The sequence below is a fragment of the Sardina pilchardus genome, chromosome 5 (genome assembly GCF_963854185.1).
Source record: "Sardina pilchardus chromosome 5, fSarPil1.1, whole genome shotgun sequence".
NCBI classification, from domain to species: Eukaryota; Metazoa; Chordata; class Actinopteri; order Clupeiformes; family Clupeidae; genus Sardina; species Sardina pilchardus.
In genome coordinates this window covers 14,359,977-14,373,804 of record NC_084998.1, presented here as the reverse complement: position 1 = coordinate 14,373,804, position 13,828 = coordinate 14,359,977, and the positions used below count along the sequence as shown (strand labels likewise).

At 43.9% G+C, this 13,828-nt stretch overlaps 1 protein-coding gene across 3 annotated transcripts in view; it reads right to left on the bottom strand.

The window, feature by feature from the left end:
* The window catches only part of cadm2a (cell adhesion molecule 2a), a 262,700-nt gene that overhangs the window by 49,640 nt on the left and 199,232 nt on the right, over positions 1 to 13,828 (bottom strand). For 2 of the 3 annotated variants that reach the window (XM_062536582.1, XM_062536584.1), the window contains exon 2: positions 3,616 to 3,642. The exons of the other annotated variant lie outside the window; for it this stretch is intronic. In XM_062536582.1, the coding sequence (XP_062392566.1) occupies positions 3,616 to 3,642 (27 nt within the window). The remainder of the gene's footprint in view (positions 1 to 3,615; positions 3,643 to 13,828) is intronic. 3 annotated transcript variants of the gene reach the window in all.

Genomic DNA, 13,828 nt, shown 5'->3' with positions numbered 1-13,828 from the left:
TCTGTCTCTCTCTCCATTCTACAAGGATATAGAGTAAGGCACCTTCCATCCAACTTAGTATCCATTCATCTTCTTCAAACCATCCACCCATTAAACTATCTATTAATCTATCAACATTCATTAAACAATCTGCCTCTCGACACCCATTAAACTTTCTGTCTATCAACATCCATTACACTATCTACATTCAACTTTTAAACTACAGTATCTACTTGCCAGAGTTGAAAACGAGACAAGAAAGAGATTTGACACCGCACTTGGATCTATCGTCGCTTTAATCTGTTTGTTGCAATTTTGCGATTTTGCCGCCTAGAGGATTAAACATTCTGTCCATTCTGTGCACTTGTAATTCATTGGAATTGCATTTCTATTTTCATGTTGTTACTTCAGACTTGAATACATGAAATGTCAGAGGGAGACAATAAACCTGCTCCTCGCTATGGCAACCTTTTTCGGGATTCTGGGTCCCAGACCGTGACCGGTGGCACGCAGGTGAAATTGAGGTCGCACATGTGTGTGTATCACACCACACTAGTGATTAATTATTCATGTTCGATTTGTGAGTGTGTGTGTGTGTGGCTGGTTTTTGATGACGCTTGTCTTTTATTCCTGGCTTAGAACAGCCTCCGCATCTAATCTGTAGGCCGCTCTCATTCGTTCCGCATCCACGTGCGACACTTTGTGTGTGTGACTCAAACGAGAAGGAGGATTCTTCCCTCTACACACCACAACCTATCGCTCAGGGCGCCGAACCCCTTTGCTGTGTCAACCGCTGGCTTTTCACTCCTGTCAAGAGCCTGTCTGCTGGGGCCACAAAAAGCTCACTCGAGCAGACAGACACACAGCAGCGCCACATCTGAGCGGCCTACAGAGAGCTGACCAGCGGCCTTCTGAAGAGGCCAAGCACTCGCCGCCACATGCCAAACCTCCAAGGACTGATCTCTCCCGCGATACACATCTCTCACTGTACATGGCAAAGGGCAGCCATGTCACATCCGTTATGACACATGTATCAGCTGCAGGAATGTTCAACATGCTGGTTAGCTCAACCTGACATGCTGATGTGGCGTTGACCATGTTGCTGAAAGATTTTCCAGTGCCGTATTCATTCCTTTCCTGTCTTACTGGACTTGTTATTGTTCTTTTCAGGGGGGCACTTGGGGTGTTAGTGGTTCCAGAAACATGGATACAGTTGACAGATGTCTTGTCAGACGTGTCTTCTGGCTCCACAAGAAATTGACAATCTGCCATTTGAAGCCTATTTTGGCACTGCCTCTTACAACATGGAAAAACACTGCCAAACCAATGATTCTGTATTTAACAGGCTTATTTTCCTACTCATTGTAAGGAATTGTGTTGAGTACTATAGGAACGTTGCATATTTGGGTCAAACAAAGGTTATGATTACAGTGTTGAGGTGTGATCACATGTGGAATTTGGTATCTCTTCTTGTTTTTGTCAACAAAGAGCAATCTGAAAAAAAAAATTAACTAGTAGAGAAGAGGTTCTTGAAGTGATTGTATTCAGAATTATTTGAACCTAATATCTACTTAACCTAGCATGTGCTATCAACAGAGGGTGTCTTGTGTGCATAACTGAACTGTAGAATGACACGCCCACACTTGGTTCCTGCTCCACACCAACTCGTTCGGAACCAAACCAATTTATTTTTGGTCAAAATAACATAACATCTCAATAACGGTTCAACATCTGGACCGTGATACTGAATGAGGATGGTTCTCTATTGGTAGAAAAGGCCTATCTGTTGTCCCTCTGCTGTATATAGAAAATGGAAAGGATATTCATAGTAATTAACTGAGCTAGATTTCAGGTTTGTGTGGGTCATATGATAATTTGGTTGGGTTAACTAACAGCTATGATTTATCATCTCTTTTTTGTGCTATTTTGATGTCAGCATTTGCACTGAGCCTGTTGAAGACATCCATATTTCACTCAATATATGCCAGCATTGTAAGTTAACAATCTGTAAACAAATATCCAGTGCATAGGCGAGGAGATGATCTGACCATAGAGGTTGAATTTCTGGAAGAAACTGGAAGAAACCGCCTTACAGTGTTTGCAGTATCAGCCTTACAGTTACAGTTCTCCTTTCTTTCTGTCCAAACATACATATGAAGCAGAGCTGGCCTTGTCTTAAGTATTGTGACAGAGGCCATGAATAAAAGATTAAATGCACTAGTACCTGTGGTTTTCAAACAGTTCTTACAGTTTATTTCATATAGAGGCGCACCATGAGCAGAAATAGAACAACAACCTTTTAATCTTTTGAAAAAACGAATGTTGTTCATACTGTACTTTTCAGCTTCAAAGCTGTTGCATGCTCGATTGACTTTTGGATTGGCAGATATTCAATTTCATGAAGTTTTCTGTTGTCTTGACAACAACAGTCCATGCTATCCAGGCTCACACAGTCCAGTTATCTACATTTCTCTTCTAATATATACAACAAAGAATAATACTCTTGGGAGTATACAAAACAAAATCTATACAATCCAACAATGAGCTGCTTCGGCATCACTCAAAAGAATGAATGTGAAAGTATTAATACTTTGCTTATAGTTCAACTACTCTTTTACACATATGGAGACACTTTTTGTGTTTTTATCTCTCCGATTTCTATACATTAACTGAGCAAATGCTTCTTCTCAAGGGATTTTGCAGTGCAGGAAATACATAAACGCTTGATACAGATAAAGTGCGCTTCCAAATAATCATACTGCTAAATTCGGCAATGATAGTGTTTTACTTACTTACTTCGACAAAAATTGACTTTAGATATCACACTTTCTCATATATTGCTGTGAAGCTCACCCCACCACCAGGCACTTTTATGAAAGAAAGGAATCTGATGTGTGACAGCTTATACGGGCTTGTATCACCTGCTTCCTCATTTACATACTCCCAAGATAATGAGCTGTTATTTGGTGATTTATGAAACCTTTGCACACAAAGGAGCGAGACTTTTATTTTCTTGTCATTTTTTTTTTTGCTCTCCGGAGACTTTGAGTCCCTTTCATGTCCTAACTGGTTAAAAGCCAATTGTTCACGGCCTATTCAATACCACTGAGAAGTGCTAGCAAGGACTAAGAGGAGGTCGAAATGTGATTTTTTTAATGACTACACAAGGTGAAGTAAGGAGAGGAGAAGGAGGGGAAAAGAGCGAAGGAGTGCAGAGCGGGTGATTGGAAAGAAAAGGAACAAAGCCTGGGGGCACAGAGAGAGGTTGCGTAATATCCCCCAAAGATAATTCAGCCATCCCTCTTGTTCTCTCTCCCTTTCTTTCTCTCTCTTTCTCTCTCTCTCTCACTCACTCACTTACTCTCTCCTTTCTCCCTCTTTCACTCACTCCCTCTCTCTCTCTCTCTCGCCCTCTTTCTTTCACTCTTTCTCCCTTCCCTCTCTCTCTCTCTGTCTCTCTTTCTCTGCATGAGAGAGGAGGACTGGGAGACTCTCCGTGTCTGGCTGGCATGCAGGCTTGATAAGGGGGGGGTTGTGTGAGCGTGCGTGCGCTCTATAGGGGCCGGTGCCCCCCCAACCGCCCCCACACCTCCCCCCATTAATCATGTGCCGCGGAAGATGGAGGAGCAAACTCACCTCTCGCTTTGTTTTTGGTGGCTGCCACTAGTAGAACAGCAGCAGGGAAGGGAGGATGAAGCAATTAGGTGGAGAGGACGAAGAGACGAGACGAGGCGAGACGGAAGAAGAAGAAGAAGAAGACGAAGAAGAGATGAGGAGAGGAGGAGGAGGAGGAGGAGGGAAGAGAAAAGACACAGAGAAGAAAGAAGAGAAAAGAGACAATTGATTAGATCAATGAGTCTGAAAGGAATGAGAGCAAAGCTGAGTTTCTGTGGCAATACACATGAGGAGACTTTAACACGGTTAAAGCATAACTCAGGTTTGTAGCGTTAAGGAAGTTAGTTAAATATGAGGTATGTGTGAATTAACTGTAATACGGTACTGTGTCTGTCAGTATGTTAAAGGAGAAATCCTGCAACTATTCACATCTCTGTTTCTCAAGGTCAGTGAATATTATTGAACAAAAAAGAAAAACAAATAGCTTTCACCTATATGTAGCTCGAGTTGCTGAAACCAGCAGCTAAAGCAGCCAGATAGCTACGGCACTACAGTACACTCTGGGGCATGTTCATGGAAATGGAGATCTATGTGAAAAATCGCCGGATTTCTCCTTTAAAAAGATCATCATGATATGACTAATCAGTATGACCACTTTTGACAAAGATTATTTTGAGCATATCAACCTTTTCAAAACTAGACGTGCCAATATCTAGAAATAACCACACTAACTATGAGCAATTGAATGCATTTTCACCAAGAACGGATTTTGATCCATAAAAAAGTGATCCATGTTTATGCCAAATCTATCCATACTCGCGGTGAGAATCTCTACCGCCCAAACAAAACCCACCAAGTCAATAGTGTGGGTGGGATGACGGCAGCGCCGGCGTCTGTAGAGCCCTGTCTGAAAATTGCCTCCGCTGTGTCTCTCTCTGCGCCTCTGTTCTCGGCGTCTCAGATGAACGGGCATCCGCCCGCGTCTCATCGTCCCCTGAATCAGTATTGATCAGACGCCAGGCCAACTCCCCTCAGCGCCGGGCCAATTAGCCACCAAAGACGGCGCTCTCCGGTTCGCTCTCGCTCTCTCCGAGGAGAGTTTAGCCCCGCCGCCGCCACTGCCGCCGCCTGGGCACACAAACACAGGTAATCCCGCCGCCGTCGCTGGCTCACGCCGGGGCCCGGGTGTGTGCTGCCTACCGCAGGGGCGCGTATGCATCTGCATGGGAGCCGCAGTCGCAGGGAGGCAATATCGCACAAACATCTTCTGCCACTGCAAGGATGGAGCCGTGAAACGTATGATCAAAAAAAGAGAAAGCTGCCTTCGCCTTTGGAACACTCTACACACACACGCACACGCGCACGTGCACACACACACAGACACACAGACACACAAACTGCTAATAGGACATCAGTCAGGGTACAGCCATCACTTTAAACGTGGAACACCCAGAGCCTGTTCCTGAGCCTGTACACATTCACGCTGTACAGACTGGGATCATGTCATGAACAAGAGGACTTGTCACTGTCCACACACAACAGTGTGTGGACAGTGACACCACATTGCAAATGACCGCAATCTCCTACCACTCTTCTTACCATTGTCAGAAGGGGTTTTGCTTTACTGTCTGCACTGTATTACATTTACCACAAGCCATGTAAGGGCGCACTCACACTGAGCACTTGTGCCGCGCCGGAGTACGGTTCTCTCCCGTTCTTGGTATGCACTCACACTAGGCACGGTTTACTTGTGCCGCGCCAGAGTACGGTTCTCTCCTGCAATTGGTCTGCTCTCACACTGCATACTATTAAACTGTACCCAGGCACGGTTGAGCTGCTGTGCTCTAGAATCTTTGCATAGGTGCGATCAGAAGCCCAACCGTACAGTACGTGCCCGAGTCCACCTTCTCAAGTGGACCCGGGAACAGATAAGTACAGTGCGGTATGGAGCAATCACCATGGTCAAACAAACCAGACTTTGAGGGTCAAGCATACTCGGGTATGGTACGGATGGCAAAGTGTGAGTATGCCCTGAGTTGACATCTTCTTTATATCTTACTTCTTTGCATTTCAGACTTAAAATGGTGGTATTAATACTCCTATTTCACTTACTCCATAAAGTTGAGCTGGCTCTGAGACTAAAAATGTCCTGACTGGCAAAGATATCTTTAGTGAGGATATGACAATAAACTTGAAAATTGAATAGCCAAGAATACTGGCTAATCCATTGTTCTATAATCAAAAGGGACTACATGCACTGTAATGCATTCTATCTTTGCAAACCCTGGGCCAGTGGATACTATGCAACGGCCTCCGCAGGGTGAAATATATTCATGCCCTGTGCATTCACACACACACACACACACACACGCACACACACACACATATGCACGCACGCACGCACGCACACACACACACACACACACACACACACTATTCTGTACAATTTAATTTATTTCTCTACTGTCTGCATCTGAGAGGACGTGGCCATGGCTTGCCATGATTTATCTAGTTGAAAGATGTCTTCACAGACACTGGCAGGCCACCAATGGATCCATCGATTGGTGAGAATGGATTGTAATATCTGAAGCAGCACCACAGGGGAAGTCCTGCATTTCCCTTCAAAAGCACAGCATATCGGAAGATAATCATGAAACCTTTAACGCACCCAAGGCTGACCCTTCCCAAGCGTAATGATTTTCGGTGCTTTGTAGGCCACCAAAAACACCACATTTAATGTCACCATAAATATTCCCGTCCCACAGAGTGTCCTGGTTAACACTGGTCTATGCGAAACGTACTGAATGTACAGAGGTACGATGAAGGATCTGACAAACAACCACTGCCTGTTTGCAATTTAATTGCTTTTGTGGCTTCTACCTTGCTCCCTAACGTCCGTTGAAAAATACATGAAAAACAACAACAGCAAAAAAAAACTATCAAAACTACTATAGATCTGAAAACAAGAAGAATGGAGGTGAACTTATAGATAAATAATAATAATAATAAAAAAAAACCCGCAGAGAACAAAGCTAGCCGCAACATGCAACATGTCAGCATGTTTCTGGCCATACAAAGCTACTCTCCTGTGGCCGTAAACCACTGGAGCGGTGACGGCTGACCCTGGGGGACAGGAGCGATTCCTCTTTGCTATGCATCCTCACAGCCGGCTGACGCCTCGCGCAGAGGGTGGTGGAGCACAGAGGCGGGGAGAGACCTAAACGGCTCAAATCAACCCAAATGACAACATGCAGGCACAGTGTGCCGGGGAGGTGCGAGTATGCAATTCACTTTACGCATTATGAGGCAACATCTATCTACCGACAAGATAGACAGATAGATAGATAGATAGATAGATAGATAGATAGAAAGATAGAAAGATAGGTAGAAATAGATTGAGGAATAGATAGAAAGATGGAGAGATAGATTGATTACTTTAATAATGGAATGACTGATATCGCAGTGCATCTAGAACATCTGATTCTTCTACTTCTTCTTTTTCTTCTTTCTCCTCTTCCTCCTCCTTCTCTTCACCATTGTACTTCCTCTCTATCCCTCTCCCTCTCTCCTCCATTCACTTTCTCTTTTCTGCATGGACGCACAGCAGATGAAACAGGATTTGCTGACATATGGCTCCACGGTTACACCACATCTCCCTGGTATCCCGTCTGGGTGCACGGATCTATACTGATCCTGGTAATTTTCCGAGTGATAAATGTCACACGACAGAGGCTTTGTAAAGGGAACTGAAGCAGAAAATATCTGATCATTGCTGTAATGCTTCAGAAAGCCTCCTGTTGGTACAGTGACCAAAGACCTTCGCCTAATTCCTTTCCTTTCACCATCGCTGGCTGGTAGCCGTTTTGTTTTGCTACAATAATCCAATATTGATCCGACTGGCTCCGGAGCTGTGCAGTCAAGACACGTATGCGGTATCCGTGCAACAACACACACCGCTGACACCGAACCCCCCGATCTGGGGCTCATCTGCCTGCAATGCTCTGTTTACACGGACGGAAATGAAAACGGCACTGACAAGTCACTTAAAGAAACAAATGAGCAACAACGATGGCCAACAAACATGTAACTACATTAAAATGCATTATGTCATATTAATACCACTGGTAAACGACCAACAAACATGTAACTACATTAAAAGGCATTATGTCATATTAATACCACTGGTAAACGACCAACAAACATGTAACTACATTAAAATGCATTATGTCACATTAACCCACGGGTAAACAAATGGAAATGGATTACAATTAGGTACGCAGCCTCTAAGTGTATGTTCTGATGATTTTTATTTTCTGGCTCAGGATTGACTATCACGCTGGTGTTCACTAGCCAGTCAGCCCCGCGGATTCAGATTCATTCCTCCCGCTTATTGCTATTACACAGTTTTGGAGAACAGCGCATATGCGACCTCATTGGAGAGGATGCCATCAGAATCACACTCACACACTGGGTCTGCTAATTCATGCTGTCATAAACGCATCACTTGCATTAACGCCACTGGTGAGCCATCGTGTTCATGCGGCTAATGTCCACACAGCCGTCGGGCGTAATCGTACATGGCGTCGTCCATCTCAGTGACCGTAACATCAGCGTGCTGCTGCTCGCGCTGTCTCGTGAGGAAAGGGTGATGTGTGACTGCGAGTGGATCACTACGGTTAATCTCTCTCTCTGTGTGCCGTGGATGAAAACAAAAGCCTCTCAGACTACAAGCAGGGCCTCCAAATCTCTGTCTGACTGTCATAAATACAGCCAACAAGCACTAATATGACAGGGACGCTGTAGCACAGAACAGTGGCACAATGGAGCCTCTCATCTTGGCATTCTACCAGCAAACAGCCCACCTGGGCATCCTGATTTATCCTCTATGCTCTCTCTCTCTCTCTTTTTTTTCTCTCTCTCTTTCTACCTCTCCTTTTTTTGCTCTTTGCCTCCCTCACTCTCCCTCGCTCCCTCACCTACTCTGTTTTCCTCATTCTTTCTGCTTCTCTCTCTCTCTCTCTCTCTCCCCAGTTCTCCTCTCCTCCCCCAGCCCTCTCTCTATCCATCCTTCTTTGATGCACCACAAGTGTGTGCTCGTATATATTCTTCTCACTGTAAATCTCCATTGCCTTCTTTTCAAATCATTCTTTCAAACCGCAACATGAAAACGTACTTTGCCCATGCACACACGGAGCGCACTCTTGATTTAGTACAGAGAAACCTGGTATATTGCAGGCAGTGCATAACAGTCTTGAGTATTAACAGTATGTGGAGATGTATTTTTTATGAGCTGTGATTTTATGAGCTCATAGCGCTTCACTTGCGTGCTCCAAGAACAGTCTGACTTTTTTCACTAACTTATTTCATACGTACTGTAGCTCGCCTACTGAGAATCGCATTTGAGATGTGTGCGAAATCTGACATCAATCCAAAACTTGGCATTAGGTCACAGCGTGCGACTCGCTCCTATCCCAGCAGTCTAATAAAGCGGCCTGCTGGGCCTTAATGTTTTAGGTTGGGATTTCAGTGAGGTTTAAATGTTGGCAAAAGATGCAGCACAACAGATGCTGAAAGCATTTCTAATTGAGGCGGGATGATTGTATGCAGGGCGTACAGGGAGGAGGCAGTCAGATGCTTTGGTAAAATCTGGAGGTTCAAAAAGATCTCAGTGGCCATGATGGATTCATTTAATGGTATTAAGGTCCATGGGTAGATGGATTACTGAAACGATACTACAATGACTTTAATCATATTTTAATAAGGCTTTCTTTTCACTGGTCTGGCTTCAGTGAATTTTGGATACATGCAAAGATTGCAAATGGTCTTTCATCTTCAAAATGACTACTATCTCATTAAAATCAACAACTTCTTATTTATTGATTTAAATGAAATGACTAAACTTTACTTGTTTTGTTTCCACATAACAGAGTTGCCAATTATATTCAATTCTACATATTAAGTGTGATACTTTCATCCCATTTAAACAATTAGCTCTCTCACTGGTAGGCAGAAAAAACAAACAAACTCGAACACAAACACAAACAGGAGGATAACACAATATGCCAGGAATAATAAGAATAGTCATTTTCCAGCTCTTTGCTAAGCTCCCTTTTTTTATACTAAAAAAATCAAAGAGATAGATTCTGGGCTTTCTTGACCGGTAAAAGACGCTGGTACCAGGAGCAGAGGGCCCAGCATGGGTCTCAATTAGGTGTGACTAAGGCTCGAGGGCTGAGGGAACGAGTGAGAGAATACACAGCCAGCATATAATGGCATCTCTCCACTCCCAAGCTGAGAGCTGTCCCTGCCGGACAGAAACCCTGGACCACAGCTATAACGTCTTCCTTACTGCGCTGCTCACATACTGGACACGAAACGCCCAAATCTATACTGTGTGGTGTTTTAGCCATGACTTCTACTCACGCGATGCAATGCTTATGTGACTACAACTAAAGTGGCTTGTATCACATTGCAATAACCTTTTTTTTTTTTTAAGTATATTTTTTGGGCTTTTGTGCCTTTAATTTTGATAGGACAGTAGAGAGAGATAGGAAGCGAATGGGTGAGAGAGTCAGGGTGGGATCCGGAAAGGACCACGGGGCGGGAATTGAACCCGGGTCGCCGGCGTGCGGTGCAGGCCATACAGTACACATTTAAAAAGGTCTGCTGGTGTTTATATGACTGTGTAGAAACTTAGTTTAATTTAACTCTTATTTCTAACTTAGTAAAGATATGCTGAGGATAGTCTTATTAAAGATTTGAAAGATAGAATCACAGGTTAGTTTCATGATAAATGGCTGTGTGGAGACTTAGTTTAATTTAAAACTCTTATTTTTAACTTAGTAAAGCTTCGTATGCTGAGGATAGTCTTATCAAAGATTTGAAAGATAGAATCACAGGTTAGTTTCATGCTAAATAATAGGCTACCACTATACAGTTAGCAGCAGAGACTTGAGTTACTGATTCTGAAAAGCACTGTGCGACGTTGACCTCTAGATCACCCCATTTTGTGTTGTGTAATCTTGGGCAAGTCATAAATGATTAAATACCCGTTATCTTCCCTTTGGGACACTTCTTTAGTCTAGTGTGGCACAACAGTAATAAGGTGACATCTGGTGACATTGTGTTGATGCTTGAAGAACGTCTGCTCCGGTTTTTTTTCACAGCAGTGTCACCATAAAAAACAACAACTATTTATGTCATTTAACAGGATATTACCAGACACACGTAGCATGTGTCAGCTCACCTAGACTTCCCTGGGAATACACAGATTATGTTTCTCTCATATAGTATAATTCAACCCCAGATATAGCATGTGGGAAGAGGAGAGGTGAAGCCCAACAGACACATCTAACATGTCTGACATGTAATATCCAAATGCGACCTTTATCGTCATTCAAACCATAGAAATGCGGCATACACTAAACAGAATGGAGTTCCGAGAGCAATTCTGGAAATAGATGCCATGCTAAATGTCAAGTTCAAGTTCGGGTTTATTGTCATGTACTCATAAAAGGATTTATTAATAATGAAAGTGCCAGATGTCAGTGCTAACACTGAGCTGCAAGTCATTATTTCAGCTATAAGGGAATTGCATTTGTTATTTACACCTTTATGATTTATTATTTAATAGTAGGCTACACTTGCAGGTGTGTGTGTCTGATCGTCTCTGCCTTGGGACTGTTTTGCCCTCTGGACAGCACATACCTACCTAAGAACCACCTGAATACAGAAAACTACACAGTTACACGGCATTGAATGAAGATATAATATAAATCTTTCATCTCTTTGGAGATCAAAAAGCCTCGGCATCAAATGCAGACAATTCTGAGCTGCTATCGATCAGTCAATATTTAATAATACATCCAGGTATCTTACCTTCAAGTCACGAAGGCTGGTTTTTTTTTTTTGTTTTTTTTAAGCCTTACATTTCTTTTCACTTGTGGCACTTTGGGGGGGACTTGCTAAGAAAGACTTCTGAGCAGGGTTTTGAGGCCTTTGACTGCTCCTGGGGGATGCCGAGCCGCAATGACGGGCCAAATCGATGCCGATCGGGCAGCTTGGCTTTCTGTGTGAAAACACTCTTCTAATGAGCACACTCTGTGACCCGTTGAGGGTGGAGGGTGGCGGGGGGGCACGGGCACAGCACGGCGCGGCGTGGTGGGGGAGTGGAGGGTATTTTCAGAGGGCACCATGCCGTTCACATGAAGGGGAGAGAAGACACATGTGGATTTCACTCACTTTCAGTGTCAAAGCACAGAAAAGACACTGGAAAAGAAATCCCTTGCAAATCTAAAGAGTGTCATCGCAGAAATAATGCAAGACTTTAGATAAGTGGCACGATACTGCTGGGAATTATAACGTTTCTGCAAATCACAGATTTAATAGTTCACTCCCGATGTTTCTCCAGCGTGCGTCTGCCCTTGAATCTTTGTGTTGTGTGTCGCCCCGAGAAGATCACATCAGTATCACCACCTGAATACAGAAATTCTGTATTCTTGTTGTCTGACTGAATAGCATACAGTAGGCAGCACCAAAAATAGGCTCCATGACTTCTATCAGAACAGAACCAAGACTCAGTTCCAATATGTGTTATGTCTTTTTTTTTTTTTTTTCGTATTTGCTATGTTCTTACGTAAATGATACACAGTCATTTAGAGCACACCTTGTTCAGTCCGGGCGAGACACTGAGGGGGTAGTATGGTGGCTATCTTCAGTGCATTTTGAAAGCGCAAATGAGTTCCACCCCAACAAGCCCTTCTCATGCACCCCAGGGCACTGTTGTGTTAGACGCCATTACAAAATGTCAGCAGTATGGCAAATCTGGGTCAGTGAACTCAACAACATACATTATTACCCCTCTATACTTGAAAAAAAGAAAATACTTGTTTTTGTGCTTCTAACAACACTATGGTACTCAGTGAGGTATAAACATGCCATTGGGATAATCATTTTTTACAAGGTCTACTACTTGAACACCTACTGCACAGTGGATATTCCACAATGGTATCCAGTATTTCTTTTGATAGTGAACATACATCTCACTGACTGACACAGTAAAAGCATTTTTGATCACACTGTGAAGGTGAGTTGATCTTTAACCTACAATGTATGTGGAGAGAAATTACATTGGTCAGCGCATCGTGAAAGCCCGACTCCCACTCTCAAGCACTACAAACGGCATACGACTACAAACGGCATACATGCAGAATAAATAAAGGCTGACGGGGTTGCTGATATAAGCAATGGCGTAGCATGGGAGGGAGAGAGGGAGAGAGAAGGGAAGGGCCCCGTGGGCCGTGAACCATGAAACCAGACCTTCACTTAAGCAATCAATGCCATCTTACCCCATTCTTCCACATCGCTGCAAATGTGTCTTGTGGTGCTGTGAAGGGCCTCACCCAAAGCGTTAGGACCACAAAACACACACACACACACACACACACACACACACACACACACACACACACACACACACACACACACACACACACACACACGTATGCAGACACGCACGTACAGACGCGCGCGCACACACACACACACACACACACACACACACACACACACACACGCACACGCACACCCACACGCACACACACACACACACTCCTCAGTCACGCAGCTATTCTCCCCCAGTGAAAACACACATTCTCTCTCTCCTAGCTTTTATTCTTCTCTAATGGATTCCCGGGCCTTTCATAGCGACTTCACAGTTTACTGTCGTGTCAATGCCGCGCCGAGTCTTAAAGGGATATAAACACCTCCAGCCGGATCACCGAGCGGTCGCATCAGCAGAAAACCTCAAGGCCGTTATGTTTTCGCCGGTGCCTGTGTGTGCTGACCATGTTTGTGTGTTTGTGGTAATGGACTTTACAGTGATCCCTGGTGTATTACTGCTTGACCCGGCGATAACTTGCCAAGTTGCTTGAACTTGCGATAACTTGATTCATGCCACTGAAGGCCCATACATGCTGTCATCAATGCAGTGTCACAGTAGTGCTTTGGCTAGTACTGCAAACAACAGAGAGCAGCACCGTTGAACGTGGACATGGCTGTACACGATGTTTCTGTTACACAGTACACAAACCATGCATACACAAGGGTGTTATGAAATGTACTTGCACAGCCTGAAGAGGGAACCTAATTCTAAACATTTAATTTTCTCAAATACTTCAGTGATTAGAAGTCACAGTGGAGGTGGCGACTGCGCTGAGACAGAGTGCATTTTCCT